At 37.5% G+C, this 26187-nt stretch overlaps 1 protein-coding gene across 1 annotated transcript in view; it reads left to right on the top strand.

The window, feature by feature from the left end:
• The window catches only part of LOC124612557 (radial spoke head protein 4 homolog A), a 497314-nt gene that overhangs the window by 366847 nt on the left and 104280 nt on the right, over positions 1-26187 (top strand). Inside the window, exon 9 of the mRNA XM_047140832.1 lies at positions 3477-3634. Within this exon, the coding sequence (XP_046996788.1) occupies positions 3477-3634 (158 nt within the window). The remainder of the gene's footprint in view (positions 1-3476; positions 3635-26187) is intronic.

Genomic DNA, 26187 nt, shown 5'->3' with positions numbered 1-26187 from the left:
TCCTTAGTACATCTGTGGTTTCCACTGCTGAAGACAGAAACAGAGAAAAGGGGGAAAAAGGAATGGTGAGGCTACAATTTTATTGTTAAATGTCCTTTCTGGAAACACAGTACACCCCACACCCACAACCAGGCTCTACTACCAATGAAATTGTGCTGGTAGCAAAGAACTGGAAGTGCTTAGGTACTAGAAGATGAAAATGTTTGTATCAGAAAAGACTTTTCTTTAGGGTCCAAATACCTAATTTTATTATTAACAGTGCATTAAACAATTATAAGAATTTCAGCAATACCAATTTACAGCAAACTCAAAAGATACCTCACACACTAAATTCCCTGAATTATACAAAAACCCAATTTTAGAGCAATTTCCAGTTTGGTAGTAAATTCTGGGACTTTGTTATGAATAATTTGACACTTTACTAATAAAATTTTGACAGTGAAATTGTCTTTAGTCCAAACGGGGTCTGATTTTGCTATCTGCTTGTTGTCTGGTGAGTATTCAATAGAGTATCTCAAACTACTGCCTAACCCATATGGGCTTCATTAGCACTTTTCTACCAGAGTAGCTGCTTCCTTTATGTCATCCCTGATATTTCAGGAGAAATCCTACAATTCCCCACCCAAGAATGCAGGCCCAAAAATCTGCAGCCACAGCTATCACAGAGCCAATGAAGCTTTAGTTAATACCTCCACTCAGCTCCAGAGCAAAGGACTCTTGCTGTAAACTGCATACTCTGCAGTCACCCCCTATGCAAGTCCAGCAGCCTTCACCACTTCCACAAGACACCTGTATGAACTGAGGAAAGCCTCAGAACCCATGCAACAGGTGTTGTTGATGCAGAGGAGAGCCACAACTTGTGGACGACTGTTCACTTGATAGCTGCAGGTAATGCCTCCTCTACATCTCAGATGAGGCCCCACAGTATTGATGATGAGTGCACTCTGGCTTTCTTTGTGGCTCCATAACACATCTAACGTTGGAGCTCTCGATAAATAGCAAACCCCTGCCCCCATGTGCCTTCTTAGATGCTGCCTGTTCACTCACAGGGCTAACAGGTGAAGCCAGGCAAGGAGTCTCCACATTGGCCCTCCACCTCGAGTAATACGGACATGTTATCAACTGCACCATGTTGTGAGGTCAGATCCACTGTGTCAGGTACACTAGGAGGTGCCTCAGCAGCAAAGCCAATGGGTGAGACAAGCAACACCTGACGTATCCTGTGGAATGAACAAGATATTCATTCTGTCACTGGCACACCTCAAGTCAGCAGCCTGAAGACAGTTGATCATAGCCAAAAACACATTCAAATGACCGCAAATTGTGGCAGCTCCTTCAATGTCTATATACAGCATGCAAACATCATACCCATCCTAACTGAAGAAGTAAACTATAAAAGCAGACAGGAACCTAGACATGCAACTTGCTACCCGGTTGACATTCAACAATGGATGCTGATGCCTTAATGATCTGTATAGCTCATTGTTCAGAAGAAATGACAACTGTCCTACAGATTGCCTGCCTCTACACTTTACAATTCAAGATGTGAAATAGAAAAGTATGTTACATTTATTTACGCTCAGGGTCAACTACCAGAGCCTGCACCATTCATCAATTCTCTGCAGGTTGTTCTGCAAATTCTTATTATCTTCTGGCAGTGCTGCTTTGGTATAGACAACTGCATCATCTGTGAATAGCCTTAAAGAGCATCTGATGCTTTCTACTAGATTGCTTGTATATATATTGTAAACAGCAACGGTCCTGTCACGCTTCCCTGTGGTACTCCGGATGTTACCTCTACATCTATCAATTTTGTACTGTTAAGAGCAATGTGTTGAGCTCTGGCTGCAAGAAAGTCTTGAATCCAGTCACAAATCTGCTCCAATACTCCGTAAGCTCATATTTTTTTCATTAAACTGCAATGCAGGATGGTTTCAGATGCATCACTGAAATCAAGGAACGTGATGTCGGCCTGAGCGCTGTTGTCCACTGCCCTGTGGGTCTCATGGAGGAACAGAGCAAGCTCAGTTTCGCAGGATCTCTGTTTGCAAAATCCATGTTGATTTTTGTAGTAGAGATGTTCATTTTCCAAAAACTTCATAATTCTTGAGCATAAAACATGTTCCATAATTCTACAACAGATTTATGTCTACGATATAGGTTTATAATTGTGTGTATCTGTCTTATAGCCTTTCTTAAAAATGGGAATGCTCTGCACTTTTTTCCAGTCATTAGGTACCTTTCATTGCTCAAGCAATCTATGATAAATTACTGCTAGAAAGGGAGCAAGTTCTTTCGCATAATTTTTATAGAATATCTGCCATTTTGATGTTGGTACGACGTTTGAAAGTAGGGACAGTGTTACGATCTCCCATGGTGAGTCAACTTCTCTGTTATCTTCTGTTTCGTGCCATTGTGGTCACTGAGAGAATAAATAGATGGTTTTGACCCACTTACTGATTTTATATATGACCAAAATCTCTTAGGGTTTTTACTCGGGCCGGTTGAAAACATCTTACTTTCGAAAAAATTGAATGCTTCTATCATTGCTCTCCTTACGCTCATTTTCACTTCATTCAGCTTTTGTTTGTCACCTAGGCTTTTACTTCTCTTGTATCGGAGATGAAGTGCTTTTTGTTTATATAGTGCTTTCTAAAATGGCTACTAAACCATGGTGGATCTTTCCCCTCCCTTAAAACCTTTGATAAGTTCAGGTCTGTTTGTTGCCAGAAGGTCTAAGGCATTACCCTCATGAGTTGATTCTCGAGCTATCTGCTCAAGGTAATTTTTGGACAAGACATCTAGAACACTGCCACATGAGTCCCTGTCTCTGGCACCAGTTTTGATGGCACAACACTCACAATCTATACCTGACAATTTGAAGTCACCCCCTATTACAATGGCATGATCAGGAAAGTTACTAATGATATTCTGCAAGCTAGATACATAACTTAGTGCTCCGTATGTGTGACATATGACAGTTGGAGCCTGAGTTCTGTGTATAAATTGTTTTACAGTATAAGTGGCTTTTGATGTAGAAAATCACATCTCAACAAGACACAAAACATACTGAAAGTGGAAAGCGTATTTTACTGTCGACTATTTTACATAATGATACTGAATATGTGACTGAAACTAGTATGAAACAGAAATCAGACAAATATACGAAATTAATCACTGTCTTCAACATGCAAGTCCTGTACATAACCTGTTGGTACAGTTTCATAATCTTGAGTTGAGTTTGCATTGCTTAGTGACAATGCTGTAAGTATCATCCTACTCTGCCACATTACAAGCCTATATATGTAAATTAATCACAGATTATTAACTTAGCAGAATTTGTGACACCTTCTACAATAGCTTGCAAAAATTGATTGTTGACTATAATGTTTGTTATTGAAAAGCAATGATTAGTTTTAATTAAAGTCATTTAATGAGCAGTTGACCCAAGTAACCATAATTTTTGTGAATTTTAGAGGAAAGGATCCCTGTTCCAAATGCAGCTTTTGAGCCAGTGCCTTTAAGAGATCTTCTCGATCCAAGCATGTCCTTCTGGGTCCATCACGGAAGGCACATATTGAAGCAAGGCCGGACGAAATGGTGGAATCCAAAGCAAAAGTCAGAGGATGAGGTTGTATGTTGAATCTATTTGTTCCTAATAAGTAGTGATAATGGAAATGTATTCACGATGCACAAAATTTTTGGAAGTCTAAGAACAGATCGTTTTGATGCAAGGTAAGAAAAAGCAGTATTTCTGGAGGTAAGGTATTTCTGTAGTAGTTAAGAAAGAGAAAGAAGATGGCATAATATGAGAGGTAGAAAGGTGTAGAACTAAGCAAAGGGAATGTGAGTCTCCTGGAGCTCTGTGGAAAAGAGAAACAAATACATCATCTACTGCAACTTAGTGTGAAAGGAGGTGCACAAGATGCTTATGAGACTGGTGGAAAATGGGAAAGAATGATGTTGGTTTTAAGTATCACAAAAGAAATAACAGTAGTAGTATTTGAATTTATATGCTCTCTGCCCAATACATTAACTTCTTAATAGTTTTTGTTGGTGACAATAAAAATCGGTTTCAGGTGAACTGTGATTTACACAGTCACAATACAAGACATAAAAATAATTTTCATGTATACTTTGCCCCTTGTCTAGGTTTCAGAAAGTGGGGTTATACTGTGGTGGGATGGTATCTTACAAACTCTTGTCTAGCATAAAGCACGAAATTGTGGTTCTCTACCGCTTCAAGAGGAAATTAAAAACCTGCTTCATTAGCCACTCTTTTTACAAATTATCTAATTACCTGCAGTCAAGGAAGGAAAAATTCTGTTAACTACATGGCAAGTAACAGCATTTGTAGGAATGGACTGCTAATAGCACTCAGCAATTGCAGACATAGGAAAATATTTTTTTGAACAATACCATTGTAATCAAATCATTTTAAACTACTAATATCAGATTAAAACTAGTAACTGTATATGGCAAAACTGAGAAGGCAGTAGCTGTCTTCAAAAAAGCTACTTCACTCAATTTAGCCAGCATAAGCACAAATAACAAGAGTCTGTTGTTATTACCACGTACAGGTGAAGTTCCTATGATTTGTCCATGTATACCTTGATATGTTCCACATTCAACATGTTAAGCATGTTTAAATCTAGTTGTAACACTTCATTCTCAACTTCTCCTTGTCAAATAATAGTCTTGATTTGCAGATCATGAATTGGGTCCACTCCATTAAAATCTATATCTTCAACAAACTCTGATTGTTCATTAAGACCTTTGCCTTCTTTAATAATACCATAATGTATCTACAGTGCAACCCCTATTTTATGTCCTCTTGTGATCCAGACTTAAAAAACATAAAATTGAGAAAAATGGAGAATCAAGGAAAATGTTAACACTCCCCAAAATATGAGCAAAAACACATGTAATTGGTTTATATAATTAAATTACTCTACAATACTTTGTATAAAATCTGTCTAACTGAAGGAAATTAAATGTACTATACAGTGTTTATGCAATAATTTGTTGTAATTATTTCATCAGTTCTTAAAAAATCACATATGTGTAACAGCAAGTAAAAATTCATCAAAAGTAAAACGTAAAAACCTCATCAGAAAATTCAAATTGAATTGTACAAGGTAATCAAACCATTTTCCAACATGTTACAACCACAAATTATACATTCGAAACACATGTTTTTGAGAGATCATCCTTTGTGCTCATCCAGAAAAAGCAACGTGTTGAATTAAACCAAAAACATCACTGCAGCTAAGTGGTTAACCCATAAGCATAAATGCGGACATCTCTTAACGATATACTTTGTCACCATTGTTGTTATTGTTTAATACTTTTTTTAAATGCACACTTCATATGCTCACCACCGGTAAAGTATTATTTTTGGCCTGATGGGAGAAACAGAGGCATGAAAAAATGAGTTTAGTTCCCCAACTGATGTTACAAGCTTTTTGGAAGTCACCTCCACGAATTTCTACACACTGTGTAAAATGTAAATTTGAAAGAAAGCTCAAGTGCAACAGTTTTGCTTCATGCCCTCTATCACTGCTCCAAATCTTTACAATCTACAGTGTGTGGTGTGTATAGTGCAAATTATGTACATGATTAGTGTATGTACCTGTTGCAACTGTATCATGTCAGATTTGAACACAAAAGTCTTTAAAATGTTCTATCACAAAACCCTTCATCTATTTGTGTGTGAAATCTCTGTCGTAGCACATCATCTGCACAAAAAGTATGTTTCCAGCACTTCACAAAATGCTTTCACCCCTATGTAGCAACCCTGTTGCTGAAGGGCCACTACCCCTCTCCACACATCCTGTATGCAAGCTCATTTTACATGTGTTAGTGTGGCATGGTGGCTGCGCTGGCTGTTGGGTGACTTAACAACTTGCCAGACAATAAGAGTTCACAAGCTGGAAATGGCAATGTTTCCTCTATTATGAACAAGCATATTCTTTGAGGATCGGTATCTGAATTTAAAAGGTTGACAATTGATATTGTTTCTGAATAAACTACGTCAAAAATACATGCAAAAATTTCAGACTGAGATGTAAGTGGCACAAGAAAAGGCAGCAGTGGGCTCCTCCATCATGTATTGGCTAATTCCAGAACACTTTGCATTGACTGCCTCGCTTTTCCATTAGCATTTAAACCTCGCAGTAGTTGTATCATAATTGCACAGTGAAGCTAAATGTTACAAGTTGTGTTGACAACACAGATTGTAGATTATGTCAGCATTTACTTTCTCCGCTCTCCACAATGGCCTAAAGTATTCCCTTAACTTCGCCACCACCCATGATGTGAACAATCTGTCTTTTGTGCCACATATAATTTGTTCAGTCACATCAAATGTCAATAGGAAGAAAACGTGATGGAGTCAAGCAAGACATCAAGTAAGAACTTAGAATCGAGGTGAACCCTACTAGGAAGAAATGTAAACTTGGGGAATTTTTAGCATTGATCTTATGGTTTTGCACAGGGGCTAGGAATTTATAGTGTATAATCACAAAAACATTAGTTAGAGAATGTAAAATCGAAGTTCCACTGTAATTGCTCCACACAACCTTTTGTATAAGTCATAGTGTCCTCTAGGCACCATTGGAGACAGTCAAACCTAGTATTTACTTAACTTTGAAACTGGGCCATCTGACTTACAAATTTATTAAAGTGTTGTTGGAGATGTTCAGTTGATGACAACATTAGGATCAATAGTTCTTCATCATTAACAACTGTCATGACTAACCATTATTAATGTCACAATCAATAAAAAGAATTAATCCAACAAAGCACTGAATCTTGCAGCAGCAGTTGACATGGTGCGTAGAGGCAAACAGAAAGCTGTTGGACTGTGGACTGCACTGTGTAGAGCTTGCCGTGAGATAAAACTGAACTTCCGGCTTACACAAGTGTCAATATGAATTAGGAGAAAATTGGCACTCTTGTTGTGGTGTTCAGTTACTATAAATTTTTCTTTCCATTTGACTGTGCTCTGCTTTTGGACAGAATTAAAATTTTTGTCAGTTCCATGAATTCCATCAGCAGAACTGTAGAAAATTTTAGTCTTGGAAAATAGCTACTTTCCCCAAATGTAATGCTATCTTCTCTCTTCTTTCCTTGTTTCTTCAGTCTTTCTTCTATGGTGCACTGTGTGCATTTTAAAGGTGAAACAAATTCTCTTTCTGCTATTATCTTTTTATTTCAATATTTTGTTGGTATTGGCTTGTTAAATTATTCTCTCCTTGACTTTACTTCTTTGAAACATTTATTGCGAAAGCAATAACCAAATTAACTTGGAACTACTGTTGTTCAATCTTGTATATAGCCATTGCTAACAATGAGAGGTCCCCAGCAGTGTGATTGACTTTTTGACACTGTCTATACGGTGATGTGGGTTACAATACCAGGTATCACATACTGCACCTGATCACCCTGGCTGGCTCTTGTTTGTGAGTAATTGATGAAAAAAAATTCAGATTTTTTTTTAATACTCAGTCGCACTACAAAACTGCGTATTGTTGTCTGGTTGTGTGATACAGTGGATAGGATAACAGCTTCAGGGGCAGGAGATTGAGAGTTTGAGTTATATCAGGTGCACAATTTTTTTTTCTATCAAAGTCACTTAGATCATTATTTTTATTTAACTAATTGGTTTAAAAGTGATTTTTTAGTTCTATTCCTTTGTCACATCATTTTAATCACCATATGAACTTTTTCATTTGTTTCATTTTTCTGTATGTCTTTCTTTTTCCAATCAGAATTTTTGTAAATATAAATTTAATTATATTTTTCTATTATTTAGAAAACAAAAGTTGAAATAATTTATTTATCTTTGTGCAGCAGTGTGAAAAATGTATTTTTGTTACCAGATGTGCAATTTTTTTGCATGGTAATCAAGGTACAGACATTTAAAGCATAAACAAAATACCTGTTGCACTATTGATGAAATAATGCAGATGAAAATTTAAATGAAAGATAGGTTTGTAAGTGAAACAAAACTTAAGCAAAGTGAGAAATAGTGATAATGAACACCATAATATGGATGAAAAACCTGGGTGATACAACAAAAGAAATTAAATCGAAATTAATACATAAAGTTAATTAAAAACACTTGAACAAAGATTTCAAGTGGAGAAAGAATGATAGGAAGAAAAATGAGAACAAATGAAGAAGTTGATATTATGATTAAAAATAATGAGAGAAAGGAATAGAATTAAGAAATTATATTTAAATCAATTAATTGAATAAAATTGATGATCAAAATCATGTCAACAAAGACATAAAACTAAAAAAATAATAAATAAAAATTGAAACTTACCACATGTAACATTACGAGTCAAGACAGCTATAACGGAACTTGAATAGCGTAAAGTTATCGTTAAAAACGCACGCCGTGCGATTTGTTACGATTTGGTCGGTCATAATAGTAGTAACATGCTTTTGAATACAATTAAAATATAACGCCGATACCTGTTTAGCGTTATTGGAAATAATATGTAATAAATTAATGAGTAAGGTAGCCGATCCTATAAGAAGAGGTAAAATTGGGCATATTAAGGTGTTTTGCTTTATATCAACTCATCCAATGATACGGCGTCTTTTTTTTCCGTTTACTCTTAGAAAAAAAAAAGAAAAAGAAAAAAAGTAACGAAGTGTTAATTGTGCGTTGTGAAAAATATAGGGGCGAATTTTAAATAGCTACAGTGTATAATCAGACTAACAAATGGACATTCAGTTACGCGAAATAGCGGACAGTGAAGTGTGGTCATTAAATTGAGTACACCTACTGGGTGGTCAATTCCGGGATAAGTCTATTCGCATCTCACGAGGGACGCGGTATTGAGACCGGTTTTTTTTTTGTTATATCACGGAGAGCGGGCTTCAATTTATAAAAAGGACAAAAGCTGTATCATTATCATTGACTGTTGGTGTTAAGCAACCAAAACTATTCATCAAAGGGTTTCGGTGAATGAGTGGTGAATGCGAAATGAAACTGTGAATGAAGTTATGTTAAATAAAGCAGAAGAGACAAGACAGTTTGGTCGTATCTGTTATTATTCCATAAACCGTAACATTTATTCTCATTGTACGAAGCCTTTATAGACGATCGTTATGACAATTTGCTTTGAAGGGATCTTGTTATGAGTTAAGTTTTGGGGACCTGGTCAACAGGGGATAGTTCGTAGATCTTAACTACTGCAGCTATTCTGGAATCAGGTGCTACCGTGACCGTTGTGTGTTGTCAATGGCTTAAGGTCATCATATCTCATGCTCTAAGATTGACGCGCCTTTCCTCTTGGTATAACGGTGTCTCACGGTAACCACGACAACGCCGACGGCGAAGGAAGATACGGTAGAAGTGGCGCCACAACGTGCGGTTCGATCGAGGAGAATTGCTGCATCGAGTCGAGTGTCATCCGGATTCACGAACCCTAGAGTTGGAAAATATTGTAGCAGCCAGTGAGTCTGTCCAATGAAAGAGGTATTCTTCAATAATCACTGAAAGTGAGCGATACTACCAGGTATGATTAAAATAACTGTATAATTATAAAAAAAAAAGGAAGTTGAGACTTGTGATTTCGGTAGATAAATATATATAAATACATAGTGAAAATAAGTGTATGTCTTGGTAGTGAATAATCATGTCAAAACGAACGAAAAGAATACATGATAATGTGCAATTGAGTAGAGTAATGAGTAGAGAGAGAGAGGAAAGTGAAGAGGATAGGGATGATGCATCCCATGAGCTCAATGTGGGACAGTTATTGATTTAGAGCCGTTAGGAGATTCAAATACAATGATAAGTGAGGTAAGCAGCGTGGGAGAACATAAAGATCTTGAGGTTTCGGAAGTAGATCAGCAAGTTGATTCTCAAAATGGAAATATTAATCAAAAAATGTTTGATATGCTGGTATCAATAAATACTCAAATGGGTGTAATGAATGGAAGACTTGGTTCACTAGAAAAAGATAATAAGCAATTGAAAGAGGACAATCAAAAGTTAAATGAAAAATTTGAGGCCAAATTTGGTTCATTAGAAGTTAAAATGGATTCTTTGGAAAGCAAACTGAACACCTTTGATTATAAACTGGAAAATACTAAGAAAGAATTAAACGCGGACTGGGAGACTCAATTAAATGCGAAATTTGGAGAACTAGATGTAGAGTTTTCGAACACCTTAGAAAGGCAATACAATAATTTAATGGGAAAACTTCATGACGTAGAAAAGAAATATGAGGTAGTTTCGAAGAGTTATGATGGCCCGTCCAATAGGATGGTTAAGTGTGAAAGCAGCTGTTTCAATGCTAGCGCACAGATAGAAGAGCTTTCAAAACAAATAGTCGAGTTTGAGTTTGATGCTCGTAAGGGGATTGACAAGTATTTAGTAGATCAAACTAAAAGACTTGACGAAGATCTAACTGAATGGATAGAAATAAAAGGAAATGAAATTGTAGACAAGGTTAAGACTACTATTGGATCCCAGCCAAACGAAAATATCAATGAGCACCTAAGTAGAAATTATGAATTAATTAAGCTCTTCACTAGTGAAATTCAGAAAATAAAAGAGAAAATAGTTGATGAGTTACCTAAATGGCAAAAGGAAACCAATCATAAATTGGCGGAGTTAGAACGAAAGTCATCACAAAATTTGTTGACAGAGGACGAACGTTCGGAGAATAGGTCGAAGAACAACTGGACATGTGATAATACGAAATACAATTGTGGTGAAAATTTGCATTGGGAAGTTGATGATTCGGTTGGTAAAGATGATGATTCTTTTGGTCAGCGAGGATATTTGTCTTCTTTAAAGACAAACGATGTAGAACAATTCTTGTCGGTGATTGACTCTATAGATATGATTGTGGAAGACGCAAGACAAATGAGTAGTAATCAAATGTCGACTCACACTCATAGTAATACGAATAATTATAATAATAATTTAACGTATGATAATAATAATACCGAAAACCAGGTCAAACCCGCATCACAGGAGCGTGGACAATCTTCATCCTATGGTTGCAATAAAAACAATGATTACAATAAATATAGAAGAGATACTTACTGTGCTAGAGGTAAACCTCTATATGGTGACGCGAATGTGCATAGTAGTGATATTAATACGAGTAACAGGTACCCAAGTGATGAACCCAATTGCATTCGACCTTGGGAAGATAATTCGAAACATAATGTTCATCGGCAGGATGGAACAAATGCCTCAAGTCCTCATCCAGCACAAGGAGTTATACCAATGGGCGAAGGAGCCTCCAATGTGCGATGGGGTGAATACCATAACTCGGATCATACTGTACGAATTGTGGAAGTTCATGAACCCCCACCGATGACTCAACGAGATAGATTAAACTAATACCAGTCACCAAATGCCTTCCTAGGATGACTGGAAAGGAGAAGGAAGGCAGGCGTCAATTTGAACTGAGAGTATTAAGGTACAATAATGATCAGGATATAAGGAATGAATTAATTGAAGAAAAACGTGAAGTTTCTAATAAATGCAGACAAATTTTACAGGCAATAATTCCAACAAGTATAAATAATGTTGATGTTGAAATATTAATTGATACTGGAGCAACTATTAGTGTCATGACGTTGGACTGTTTAAAACAGATAAGCCGAGGGGTAAAAATGCCCACTTTTCCTATCACAGGATGTACCGTGTCTGGCGCGTTCAGCGCAAAAATGCAAAAAGTTATGAAACAGGTACGTGTTGACGTTACAATACAGGGGGCTCAAATAGAAAGTACATTCCTGGTTGTTCCTAAAATGACAGTACCATGTATCTGGGGTTTGGATTTTTATGTGAGACCGGTGCAATCATTAATTTAGAGACAGGTGAATGTATATTTAATTCCAATGGTAATGTTTTGACAACCACCCTGAGAAAGGGCCGAGTAATTCCAAATCAATTGTGTATGAATCTAATGGTAAAATATGTCAGTATTGATGATGAAAATGTGTATGATATATGCCTTATTGAATGTTCTGAAGAAATGATGGATAAAATGTCATTGCAGGAAAAGGTGTTAGAATCAGAATATTTATCTGTTATCCAAAGGGATGAACTGTACTACTTGTTGGAAGCATATCAGTCAATTTTTAGTAAACGTCCGGGTATAATAAAAGACTTTGAATACCATATAAAGACATATGCACATAAACCCTTTTGTCGTACTTCCTATTCTATCCCATGGACAAAGAAAGAAGTAGTCAGAAAGGAAATCAATAAAATGTTAGAATGGGGTATTATTGAGCCCTCAGATTCTGAATATTGTAACCCTCTTGTGTCGGTAATTAAACCCAATGGTGACATCAGATTGATGTTGGATGCCAGAGAGATCAATAAGATCATTATACCTGTACAAACGCGACCAGAGAACCTAGAAGAGTTAGTACAAAAGTTTTATGGTGCCCGCTTCTTAACCTCTTTGGATATGCGTAGTTCATATTGGCAAACTAGAATATCGAAAGAATCTAGAAAATATACTGCATTCGTTTTTCTGGGCCGAAGTTACCAGTTTACTGTCATGCCATTTGGGTTGAAAATAAGCGGTGGTGTTTTCATATCGGCATTAGATACCGTACTGGGCAGAGACCTTTTGAATGAAGTGACTTTATATGTGGATGATTTGCTAATTGCTTCTGAAACTTGGGAGGAACATTTGGACTTATTAAGAAGAGTTTTTGCGAAATTTTTGGAATACGGAGTTACTGTAAATTTGAGAAAATCCAAGTTTGCTCATAACCAATTGAAATTTCTTGGACATATAATCACTCCTGAAGGGATAAAACCAAATCCTAAAAAGATGGATGCGATTAACAGATGTGCTTATCCAAAGAATAGAACGGAATTAAAGTCATTTATCGGCTTAGTTTCATTTTTTCGACGATTTTTACCCAATCAGTTAGGAAGCCAAGACTGTTTGTTACGGCTGTTAAGAAAAAATGTCATGTGGGAGTGGAATTCCGAATGCACGCAAGCTTTTGATAACATCCACAATGCTTTGACTAATGCTCCACTGTTACATCATCCGAGACTTGATCAAGATTTTTATATTGCTGCGGATGCTTCTGAAACAGGATTGGGTGCCACTCTTTTCCAGATGGACAATCCAGAAGATATCAGTACCATCAAGATAATTGGGTTTGCCAGCAGAACACTCTCTAGCTGTGTACGTGCATATTGTACTACTGAATTGGAAGTACTGGCCGTGGTCTGGTCCCTTAGAAAGTTTCGCTATTTTGTATATGGAAAGTAGATCATTGTATTCTGCGACCACAAAGCTTTATCTTTTATTTTAACAGTAAGGATGTTCCATTCATGTTTAACCCGGTGGGCCTTGCTACTGCAAGAATACGATATTACGCTCAAATACATCAGAGGGAAAGACAACATCATAGCCGATGCTCTTTCAAGACTACCGAAAAGAAAGAATGACGACGAGTGTGAAGAACGGACTATTGACTTTAAAGTCATGAATTTATCAAGGCAATATTGTGAGAGGCAGATTTCACAGCTATCTCGAAGTCTTCCACAACTGCAAGAAGATGATAAGTTGTGGAAAGCCATTAGGCATGCTGTTGAAAGCAAAACACTAAGTCACTCTCAAGAACAGTATCAATTAAAATCCAGAACATTGTATCGGAGGAAGGATGAAGAAGATGTTTGGAAAGTTTGTATTCCAAATAAATATTTAGAATCACTAGTATGGTACACTCACTTGAATTGGGGTCATTTTGGTTCCGCTAAATGTACAGCCAAAATAGCACAATACTGCTATCATCCAAATTTGGGACGTATAGCTACAAATATTATTAAGAAGTGCAAAATATGTCAGAAGGCGAAACCCATCAACTATTGTCGGAAGATAGAATTACATCCTATCATCCCACAACAACCTTTAATGTTGGTGTCATGTGATGTCTGTGGGCCATGTCCCGTGACACGTGGACAGTTCAAATATGTATTGGCTTTCTATGATCTCTTTTCAAAATATGTGAAATTATATCCTTTGAAAAATCTCCACGTTCGACCCATGTTATGCAAATTTATCAACAACTATATAACTGAGCTTGGCAAACCTATAATGATCTTGACAGACAATGCTGCTTATTATACAAGCAAAGTATGGAGAGACACTATGAAAGAACAAGGAATCCAGCACATTTACATCTCAAGATTTTACCCTTGTGGAAATCCGGTTGAAAGAATCTTCCGAGAGTTGAACCGATTTTTACGGACGTACATACCCAAACAACATTATAAATGGATCGATTGGATTTATGAATTTGAGAAAGTGTATAATGACTTACCACACTTATCAACAGGTTATTCACCTAACCAAGTAGTATTTGGTGAAAGTATTGTGCCAGAATGGATGAAGAAATTACATGCTATAGATCAAAAGATTACCAAGAAAGAAGATATGGTGAAGAAGGTCTACGAAAACCTGAAGCATCAAGCACAATTGAGAAAAACTCGTTTTGATAAAAATGTGAAGAAAGTAGTCACATATGATGTAGGGGAAGAAATTTTATTGAGAAATCACCCAAAAGCATCAACCAGGAAAAGACTGAATAAGAAATGGCAATATTTATATACAGGTCCATATAAAATAATGAAAATACCTCATGAAGGGAGCTACCTCCTGGCAGATTGTGATACTGATGTAATTAAAGGCTTGTTCCCTCACATAGACCTGAAGAAGTATTATCAATAATGAGCAAAATATAGATTCAAGAAACACTGAATGATACCAAGACTACACTCAGTGGACTAAATAAAAGCACCAGTGGATAAATACGTACTTATATTAACTTACAAAGAAAATTAAAGAATGTACCGACGATTTCCATGAGATACCTTCTTGGTATCAGCAACAATGACGACGCTGAAATACGATTTATCCTCTCACCGAACAGCGAGGATGGATGATTTAAAAGTGGAATTAAGAGGAAAAGAAAAGGACCAAATCCTCTCTGGTTAAACAAGTGGCCTGATAAGGGTTTTGGCCTAGGATGCCAATCGTCGAACCCGGCTGTGATCCCTGCCTTGCACAGTCAGTTGAAGAATTGAGGGCTTCATCCAAGAAAAAAAATGTGGTGTGAATATGAAGTGATTAGTGCGAAGTGTTTCTGAGACAACCTACAAACAAACGTGGAATTTAGTTAAGGGCATTTTGTCTAGGCCCATTAACTCAAATATTGTAGAATGTATGTACTGACTTGTTGAGTGAATCTGAGAGTGAGTGTATTCACCGAAACAAATACCCTCTCCTGTCACAAAAAAAAAAAAAAAAAAAAAAAAAAAAAAAAAAAAAAAAAAAAAAAAAAAAAAAAAAAAAAAAAAAAAGCAAAGCCTGTTCTGTCTGGAACCCTCTTCAAGACATCACAGTCTGGGGGGCCGTGTAACATTACGAGTCAAGACAGCTATAACGGAACTTGAATAGCGTAAAGTTATCGTTAAAAACGCACGCCGCGCGATTTGTTACGATTTGGTCGGTCATAATAGTAGTAACATGCTTTTGAATACAATTAAAATATAACGACAATACCTGTTTAGCGTTATTGGAAATAATATGTAATAAATTAATGAGTAAGGTAGCCGATCCTATAAGAAGAGGTAAAATTGGGCATATTAAGGTGTTTTGCTTTATATCGACCAAGCCCATGATACGGCGTCCTTTTTTTTCCGTTTACTCTTAGAAAAAAAAAAAGAAAAAGAAAAAAGTAACGAAGTGTTAATTGTGCATTGTGAAAAATATAGGGGCGAATTTTAAATAGCTACAGTGTATAATCAGACTAACAAATGGACATTCAGTTACGCGAAATAGTGGACAGTGAAGTGTGGTCATTAAATTGAGTACACCTACAGGGTGGTCAATTCCGGGATAAGTCTATTCGCATCTCACGAGGGACGCGGCATTGAGACCGGTTTTTTTTTTTATTATATCACGGAGAGCGGGCTTCAATTTATAAAAAGGAGAAAAGCTGTATCATTATCATTGACTGTTGGTGTTAAGCAACCAAAACTATTCATCAAAGGGTTTCGGTGAATGAGTGGCGAATGCGAAATGAAACTGTGAACGAAGTTATGTTAAATAAAGCAGAAGAGACAAGACAGTTTGGTCGTATCTGTTATTATTCCATAAACCGTAACATTTATTCTCGTTGTACGAAGCCTTTATAGACGATCGTTATGACAATTTGCTTTGAAGGGATCTCGTTACGAGTTAAGTTCGTAGATCTTAACTACTGCAGCTATTCTGGAATCAGGTGCTACCGTGACCGTTGTGTGTTGTCAATGGCTTAAGGTCATCATATCTCATGCTCTAAGATCGACGCGCCTTTCCTCTTGGTATAACGGTGTCTCACGGTAACCACGACAACGCCGACGGCGAAGGAAGATACGGCAGACACACTCGAGGGGATTTGAAATTACAACCTCCTGCATGCAAAGCTAGTAACCTTTCCATTATGCCACACAACCCGACTCTGTTGGAACCTATATAATGCTATTGGGTGCCACACAAAATTCAGATTTTTTTTTTTTTTTTTGTGAATTGTTCCACAGTGAGAGCTCACCAGGGTGAATGACTGCAGTGTGTAATACACAGGATTGTAACCTACATCACCGTGTAGATAGTTTCACAAAGTAAATCGAACTGCTAGGGACCTCTCCTTGTAAGTACTACACCCTCCCCCCATGACTTTATTTCAAGTAACCAAATCTCGGTCTTTAACACTACTTATTCAGTTCTACTTAACAGTAGAATCGATTTTCTTAAACCAATACACTGCTCTATATTTGTTTTTCAGACTTCCAGAGCAGAATTTTTGTTGAACAGCCACTGCCTGCAAGGCTCCATCTTATTACTTCAGAATTATAACCTCCAGTTTAAAGGTTTTCTTCTTAAATTGTATTTTGAACTACATTTCCAAATTGAACTCAATTAATGTCTACATTCTGAAACCTTGCTCAGTTGCTAGATTTACATTTGACTTTGTTTTGTTGTACCAGTGATTGCAAAGATGAACTTCACAAATAACATTCACTGCTTATCAACATGAAGTATATATGAGCTCTGTGTAGCACGTGAGTTTTTATGAAAGAATACTAATTTAAAAATCACCACATTAAAATTATTTTCCAACAATTGTTTATATCATCACATTGAGAATTACATTCTCTTAGACTATTATTTCAGGGCCTCCAGTTGACCACGTAGCAGTGGCTATCACCCTTGGCCCACACCCATTGTCCAAAAATGAGCACCACCAGATCCATGCCACTGTGACTTGTGAATGTTAATACTTATATATCTTGGTTCTGGAGATGAAAGCCTTTCAAATCACTTTTTTTTCTTTTATGTAAGAAAGATGTTAAGAGTTTTACCCTAATAATGTTTACTCAGTGACATGCTCTCTGGTTGGCATTTTTCTGTTTTACTGAATGAAAAAGCTAGCAGTGAACCCTAAACAATGGTCTCCGTCCTCATGCATCAGTCCTGCATCTCATTCTGTTTAACTTTATGTCCATAACATGCCAGATGCTACCTCTTAGAGAACATGACATTAATATGTCAGAACAATGGTGTTAAGCACAGTGTATGTACATTCACAAGTGACCTCACTGTAATGAATGAGTACTTTTGGAAATAGAGACTCCCACAAAAACTAAATAAAGCAGAGGTCACATTATTCCATCTTCATAACAAATACATGCACAGAAAGTTATATGCCCTGTTTCATGGGATCAGAGGTTCCCGTAAATACTTCTGCAAATATTTAGGTGTCACCCTCAATTGGTTCAAATGGCTCTGAGCACTTCTGAGGTCATCAGACCCCTAAAACTTAGAACTACTTAAACCTAACTAATCTAAGGACATCACACACAGCCATGCCCGAGGAAAGATTTGAACCTGCGACCTTGGCGGTCGCCCGGTTCCAGACTGTAGCACCTAGAACCGCTCGGCCACCCCGGCCGGCTGGTGTTGCCCTCAACAGGACACAGTTATTGAAGCAGCACTGTACAAAACCTGCACCAGCCAGAAGCTGCTGGGAAGCAAATGCAAGTATGCTGCACAGTTCTGTAATTTCACTTATTTATGCAGCTATTGAATACTGTTTCCCCACATGGAGAAACAGCACACATAAATAATATATATGTACCTCTGAATGAAGCCAATGATGATGTATACTTGCACTGTCAGATCTCATTTTGTGATAGTGTGTTCTATCCAGCATTTCTCCTCCCGAATTCAGAAGAAAAGCTGCCAAGGAGCGTCTCCAGGCTTTTAAAGTTGGTCTGATAGACTTACATGAAGTGACATGTAGTCCTGCGAACTGGTTGCCAAATTTAAACATTAATCTGTAAATACATTGTGCATGTATGAATGTATGTTCTCAGGTGAGTTCCTCTCCCCCTGGGGTCTGAGTGAGCTGCCCTTCATTTTTAACCTTTCCCGATCTATTTGTCTGTCCTGCCCAAGGAAGGAACTATTAGCTCAAAAGCCTAGAATTGTGTTTTCACATGCCTGTCAGCAATACTGATATTTCTCCTCCAGAAGACCAACGAGCCTGGCTCCAAATTTTGTGTGTATCTTCTGTAATGTTATAAAATAATAATAATAATAACAGTGTTTTTAAAAACTTGAATGTGAGGGAAGTGAGATTAATTTATATTGATCTCGTGTCTTCAGTCCAAAGACTGGTTTGATGCATCTGTCCATGCTACTCTAGCTTGTGAAGCCTTTTCCTCTCCAGATACTTACTGCACCCTACATTCCCATAAATGGGCTTACTGTTTTCATCTCTTGGTGTTCCATAACACTTTTTTCCCACCACAGTTCCCTCCATTAGCAAACTGGTTACTCCTTCATGCCTCAGAATGCGTCCTACCAACTGATGCCTTCTTTTAGTAAAGCTCCATGATAAATTTCCACTTCCTCAATTCAGTTCAGTACCTCCATATTAGTAATCCAGTCTTCCCATTTAATCTTCAGAATTCTTCTGTAGCACAAAATTTCAAGTTGTCCTACTCTGTTCTTGTGTGAATTGGTTATTGTTCACATTTCACTTCAGTTCAAGGCCACACACCAGACAGACAATTTCGGAAAAGACATCCTAACACTCAATTTTACGTTAGATGTTAACAAATTCTTTTTTGTGTATTTTTGTGCTATAGTCAGTTTGTGTTTTATATCCTTTCTATTTGAGCCATCATCAGTTACTTTGCTGCCCAAATAGCAAAATTCATCTACTAGTATTAGTGTCTCATTACCTAATCAAATTCCTTCAACATCGCTTGATTTAATTTGGTCACATCCCATTACCATTGCTTTCCTTTTGTTGACATTCATCTTATAATCTCTTTTCAAGGCACTATTCATTCCCTTCAATTGCTCCTCCAAGTTCTTTGCTCTCTCTAGCAGAATTACAATGCAATCAGCAAACTTCAAAGTTTTCATTTCATTGCCCTGAACTTTTAGTCTCTTTCCATATTTGTCCTCAGTTCCCTTTACTGCATGCTCGGTGCACAGATTGTATAATGTAGGGCAAGCAGTTGCAATGCCACGCCACGTGCACTCTTCAGTTCATGTGCAGTCCGATGCAGACAGTGTAGGTGACCCATTGGACAGACCGATTGCACATCTTCTTTGCATTCATGACACTGTTGGCTGCAGTGGCTCCTTGAGATTGACCTGTGAAGTATGACCACATATGGTACGGCCTGGCTGTAAGATGATTTGTGCACTACCTGTTTGCTTACCCCTGCCCATCAATGCACCTGCCTGCTCTGCTGCTCCCAAGCAGAGAAGCTACCTAGAAAAGCCTGATACAGGGGACAGGCTACAACCCTGTCTCACTCCCTTCTCAATCACTGCTTCTCCTTCATGTTCTTTTCAGTCTACTTTCTCTACAGGTTATAAATATCTTTCACTCCCTTTATTTTATCCCTGCTACCTTCAAACTTTCAAAGAATGTATTCCAAGCAGCACTGTCAAATGCTGTCTGTAACTCTTCAACGCTATAAATGTAGGTTGGCCTTTCTTTGAACTACCTTCTAAGATAACTCATAGGGTCAGTGTTGCCTACACTTCACTGTAACCCATTTAATGAAAGGTTAACACAGAGCACTTGGTTGTGAACATGCAGGTTTCCTTCAGTTCTGTGATATTCTCTTTTTATATTATTGAACTTCAGTATCTGACCCTGCACCCCATAATTACTGATTGAAATTAATTATTTAAATTCTGTGTATGCTGATTTTCAGGACAGAAATTAATTATTTAAATTCTGTCTCTGCTTATTTTCAGGACATATACTTTTTCCTCTGTGACAGCACACTGAGCAAACAGGGTGGAAAGTTCAGAAATGTTGATTGATCAAAGTAATTCATACTTAGCTAGTAAAATTCTTCTTCATTGTTTCTCATGGTTCATGCTAGGATCTTCTTTCTTGCTTTCCTGTAGAATATTGACAAAATATTTGGTTTTGCAGGGGTTCATAGGTTTGATCTTCTTGTGTCAATTCTAATCAAATCAAAGAACACGTTTGAATTTTTACTTTGTTGACATATTCATTAAATCATTCCACAGATTTTCAATAACACTTTTTCTGTGTGGTTCACAATTATAAAAAGATACTTTTCAGCATTGTTATTTAGACATAATTGGCAACACTATCCTAACTTTGACCACATGTGGGCATGCACCACTTCTCTCTGCAAACTAGTCCCCAGAAACCAATCACTGATAGTCTATAGCTTGTTAAATACAAAGATAACAGCACATTGATCAAAGATAATTAAATTTATCCATGTTTACTTACCTCTCTTACAATTACATACATCAAAATAATGAAGACAATTTATGAGAAATATTTACAAAATTTATAACAATTAAAAAAAGTGTACCGCAAAATGCACAATAAAACAGAATGAGATTTTCACTCTGCAGCGGAGTGTACGCTGATATGAAACTTCCTGGCAGATTAAAACTGTGTGCCAGACGGAGACGCGAACTCAGGACCTTTGCCTTTCGCGGGCAAGTGCTCTACCAACTGAGCTACCCAAGCACGACTCACGCCCTGTCCTCCTTTACTTCTGCCAGTATCTCGTCTCCCACCTTCCAAACTTAACAGAAGCTCTCCTGCGAAGTTTGGAAGGTGGGAGACGAGGTACTGGCGGAAGTAAAGCTGTGAGGACAGGGCGTGAGTCGTTCTTGGGTAGCTCAGTTGGTAGAGCACTTGCCCGCGAAAGGCAAAGGTCCCGAGTTCGCGTCTTGGTCCGGCACACAGTGTTAATCTGCCAGGAAGTTGCACAATAAAACATCTTGTATCAGACATTACACTTAGTGCATAGAACATGATTTAGTCATACCAGTTTCATTACACAAGCTACCAGTCAGAATATGAGTATGAGAATGATAACAGGCTGACGAAAATGTAAAGGCAACTGGTCCGACTTGAATGTTACACTATATACAGTACAAAATAGTAAGTTTCATTTTTATTCTTGAAGGACTCATTTGACCTCTTGTCCATGGCATTGTGAGTTTCTCCTGGTGCAGTTCTTTAGCATTATTGGTCATATTGCACATCCCCATATTGCTTCACCATCATTACATGTTTCTGGAGATAGCTACAACAGATATGTCACTTTGTCACTAACTGGCAAGGTCACAAGTCACAATCATAAAAGGGCTTCATGATGGGATGTCAATGTGAGACACAGTGGATCGTAAAAGGAGCAGGAAGTTGTCACAGAACTAGGGATAATACAACAATCACCATAATATTATAAAAGGACATAGCATAAAACACATAATAACATCATACAAGAGCAAGTACTATTAAGAAAAATGAGAACATGTATAATATTGTGCTTAGTGTGATTCATTAACTACTTGGTTAAATTTTGTAATGTAAGTATAGACACTTTGCTTTGTGAGTTTTGCTTCATTAATCAGACATATTAGTTTCTGTCTGGCTTTTAAATTCAGCCAGCAAGTGAGTTACTTGTAACTATTCCACCTAGAATATGTTATTCTTCTTCTTCTTCTGCTTTTACGGCCTCATTGGACCACTTCAGTCAATCATTTCTGGTCGTCTTCTTTGGTATTTTCCCCTTCCAAGTGGCCCAGTATCTCTTCATTCGTTCCGATGCTTTTCGTCATTCCTTATCTGTAAATACCCTTTTCATTGTATGTCATTTGTCAATTTTTGGTTTAAATCTTATTTCTGTGTCCCTCAACTTCTTTAAATTTGGCGTTTTGTTCTGCAAATCATCCAGAGTTATTTCCAGTTCTTCCATATCCTCTCTTATTTCCTTAAGCCATCCTCCTTGTTGTTTCAAATTCCAGAGTTTCTCAATAATTTTCCTTGATAATCTGGTTTCTGGTGTCCTCAGAATGTGACCACAAAAAGAGATCCTTTTCTTTCGTATAGTATCAGTGATGGGCTCCAGTTCTCTGTATACCACTTCATTTGGAACTATCCGCCATTGCCCAGCTTTTTGATATTTCTTATTTATGCATGTTCTAGCAATTCTTCTCTCTACTTTTAAAATTTTGTCAATTCTGTTTTTCTGGGTGACTTTAAAAAGAGTTTCACTTCCGTATGTAACCTCTGGTTGAACCACCATCTTGTAATGTTTTAATTTTGTTTTAATTGATAGACATTTTTTATTGTACGTAGACCATGTTAGTTTTTGAGCTTTTATCATTTTATTAGTTCTTGCTCGCCATGCAGGTTTCTCGTCCAATTTATGTGTTATAATTTCACCCAGGTATTTAAATTGTTTCACTATTTTAATTTCCCTATTGTTCACTGTGATGTGATCTATTACAAGTGGATCCGTTACCATTATTTCAGTCTTTTCAAATGATATCTGGAGTCCTAATTTTTGTGCTATATTTTGTAAGCTTGTTATTTGTTTAGTGGCTTCCTGAATATTATTAGCTAGTAATGCTAGGTCTTCAGCAAATCCCAAGCAATTTAGGTTTATTTTATCTTTCTTAGTTCCAATTTTAATATTCATAGGAATTTCCTTGTACCATTCTCTCATTACATATTCAAGAGCACAACTGAATAGCAATGGTGATAAACAATCTCCCTGTCTCAACCCTGTTTTAATCGTAAATGGTTCAGATATTTCTCCTCTAAATTTTACTTTGCATTTGGTGTTTGTTAAGGTTAACTGTATCATTTTTATTAATTTAGGATGAAGTCCAAAATTCCTTAATATTTTCATCATTGAAGATCTATGGATGCAATCATATGCCTTTTTGAAATCTACAAAGGTTATGACTAGTTGTTTTTGCCTTCTTTTGTAGACATCCATAACTAACTTCAAGGTGATTATCTGTTCTGGGCAGCTTCTCCAGGATCTAAATCCTCCTTGATATTCTCCCAGTTCCAGTTCTAATTAATCTTTACAGCGGTTGTATAGTATTCTTGACATGATCTTATACGTGCAGTCCAAAAGGGAAATTCCTCTATAGTTGTCTGGATTTGATTTTTCTCCTTTCTTATGTAATGGATGTATTATAGCAGTAGTCCAATTTTCTGGTAATTTCTCTTCATTCCAGATTTTTACTATGCATTGGTGTAATGCTATCTTTACTGGTTCTGCTGCATATTTCCAAAGTTCAGCAAACGTTTGATCTTCTCCACTTGCTTTGTAGTTTTTGAGTTCTTTCAAAGCTCTGTAGACCTCATTAATTGTAGGTGGATTTATATTTTCTGCTGGTGTTTTAATTGGGGTTTCTGTGTTTATCTGAAGAAGTTCTGGGGGATCTTCACAATTTAGTAACTTGTTAAATGTTTATGCTAGAATATCTGTATTTTTTCTATTGCCATGGGCTAGGTTATTATCTTTATCTTTTAACATTAATGTTGGAGGATCATATCTTTGTAATTGTCTGCCAAATATTTTGTAATAGTTATTCTATACTACAACTCATCCTTTTTTTCATTAACACCTACATTTTTAAGTCAGACCTCCCCTACTTTGCTATAACTATGTTTTTATACCATAATGCAGAATCAGTTTTTAATACATTATTTAAGCTTCATTTTCTTCACCATAAAACTACTCCCCCATTCATCGCAAATTATCTCATTTCACAGATATGTGTGCAACAAATACCAAAAACATCATCAGCCTTCTCAGTACCTCGACACAACATTTATTCAGTCTAATAACCCAGTGAGTAATCTCTATATCAAATTCAGCTCAATAGCACATTTATTACTTTTTCTGCATACAGTAAACCCATTAATTAATAACAAGTTATTTAAGTCTTATAAAAATCTCAGTCCAGTGTACACAGGTTTTCTTTTTCTTTCCATTCTCTCTGCCTCTCAACACATAGGTATATTTAGTTCAAGATTATCATCATGCAGAATAACCTCTCTACCGACTAACAAAATTGCTAGTTTTATAGCAAAACAACTGTTCTTCATATTTATTCCTCACAACACTATCTGATTTTTATTGTGGTTTCCAAATATAGAATTTATTTATCTATTCATCCAGTAAATCTCTACAGATCGTGGGATGGTATTATGTTACTTGTGCATGCATGCATGTCCGCCCCCCCCCCCCCCCCCCCCCCACACACACACGTTATGTGCAACATTAAAATTTACTTTTACTTCTCCTTTGAAGGCATTACCTATGGCCTATGGCTATGGGCACCCTCATAGCACCATCCTATGCCGATCTAAACATGGGCCATCTTGAAGAATCCTTCCTAAGCACCCAGAATCCTAAACACCTCACCTGGTTCAGATTCATTGATGACACTTTTGCTATCTGGATCGAAGGTGAGGACATCCTACCCACATTCCTCCAGAACCTCAACAACTTCTCTTCCATTTGCTTCACCTGGTCCTACTTAACCCAACAAGCCATCATCCTAGATGTTGACCTCCACCTTGAAGATGTCTACATCGGTTCCTCCGTCCATATCAAACCTACAAACCACTAGTAATACCTCCACTTTGACAGCTGCCACCCATTCCATACGAAGAAGTCCCTTCCGTACAACCTAGCCACCCATGGTCGACGCATCTGCAGTGATGAATGACCAGTCCCTCTCAAAATACACCAAAGGTCTCACTGAAGCCTCCACTGACTGTAATTATCCTCCCAACCTTGTACAAAAATAAATCTCCTGTGCTTTATCTTTCCAGTCTCCCACCACCTCCCAAAGCCCCACCGTCTGGCCACAGAGGAGCATTCCCCTCATAACTCAGTACCACCCAGGACTGGAGCAACTGAATAACATTCTCCACCAGGGTTTCGATTATCTCTCATTGTGCCCTGAAATGAGAAATGTCCTGCGTACTATCCTTCCTACCCCTCCCACAGTGGTATTCCACCATCCACTGAGCCTACACAATATACTTGTCCATCCTTACACAACCCCTGCTCTCCCAATCCCTTACGTCATGGCTCATACCCCTGTAATAGACCTAGGTGCAAGACCTGTCCCATACATCCTCTCACCACCACCTACTCCACTCCAGTCACCGACATCACCTATCTCATCAAATGCAAGGCTACCTGTGAAACCAGTCGTGTGGTCTTCAAGCTAAGCTGCAACCACTGTGCTGCATTCTATGTAGGCATGACAACCAACAAGCTGTCTGTCTGCATGAATGGCCACTGACAAACTGTGGCCAAGAAACAAGAGGAGCACCCTGTTGCTAAACATGTTGCCAAACATGATATCCTCCATTTCAATGCCTGCTTCACAGCCTGTACCATATGGATCCTTCCCACCAACAGCAACTTTTCGGAATTGCACAGGGGGAAACTTTCCCTGCAATACATCCTACTTTCCCGTAACCCTCCTGGCCTCAACCTTCGTCAGTTGCTGTCCTCACCCATCCAGCCCCTTCCCTGCTCTCCATTCCAGTACTATACAGCCGTCATTCCACCACCACACCCAGTCCTTTTTTATTATTATTATTTTCAATTATTCCCATTTAAAGAGAGTGTTTGAACTTGAATTCCTTTATGATGATTGTTCATGTTTTTTCTAAGCCCAAATTTTCTTCATGTGTTTACTGTGTTGTTTCTTTCGTTCCACTGTCTATTTGCATCCTGGTCTCATCTGTGTTGTGCTGTCAAATTTATGTTTTTTGATG

This window comes from Schistocerca americana, chromosome 4 (assembly GCF_021461395.2).
Source record: "Schistocerca americana isolate TAMUIC-IGC-003095 chromosome 4, iqSchAmer2.1, whole genome shotgun sequence".
NCBI classification, from domain to species: Eukaryota; Metazoa; Arthropoda; class Insecta; order Orthoptera; family Acrididae; genus Schistocerca; species Schistocerca americana.
The sequence above is the reverse complement of the archived record's forward strand: the minus strand, read 5'-3'. Positions and strand labels throughout refer to the sequence as shown.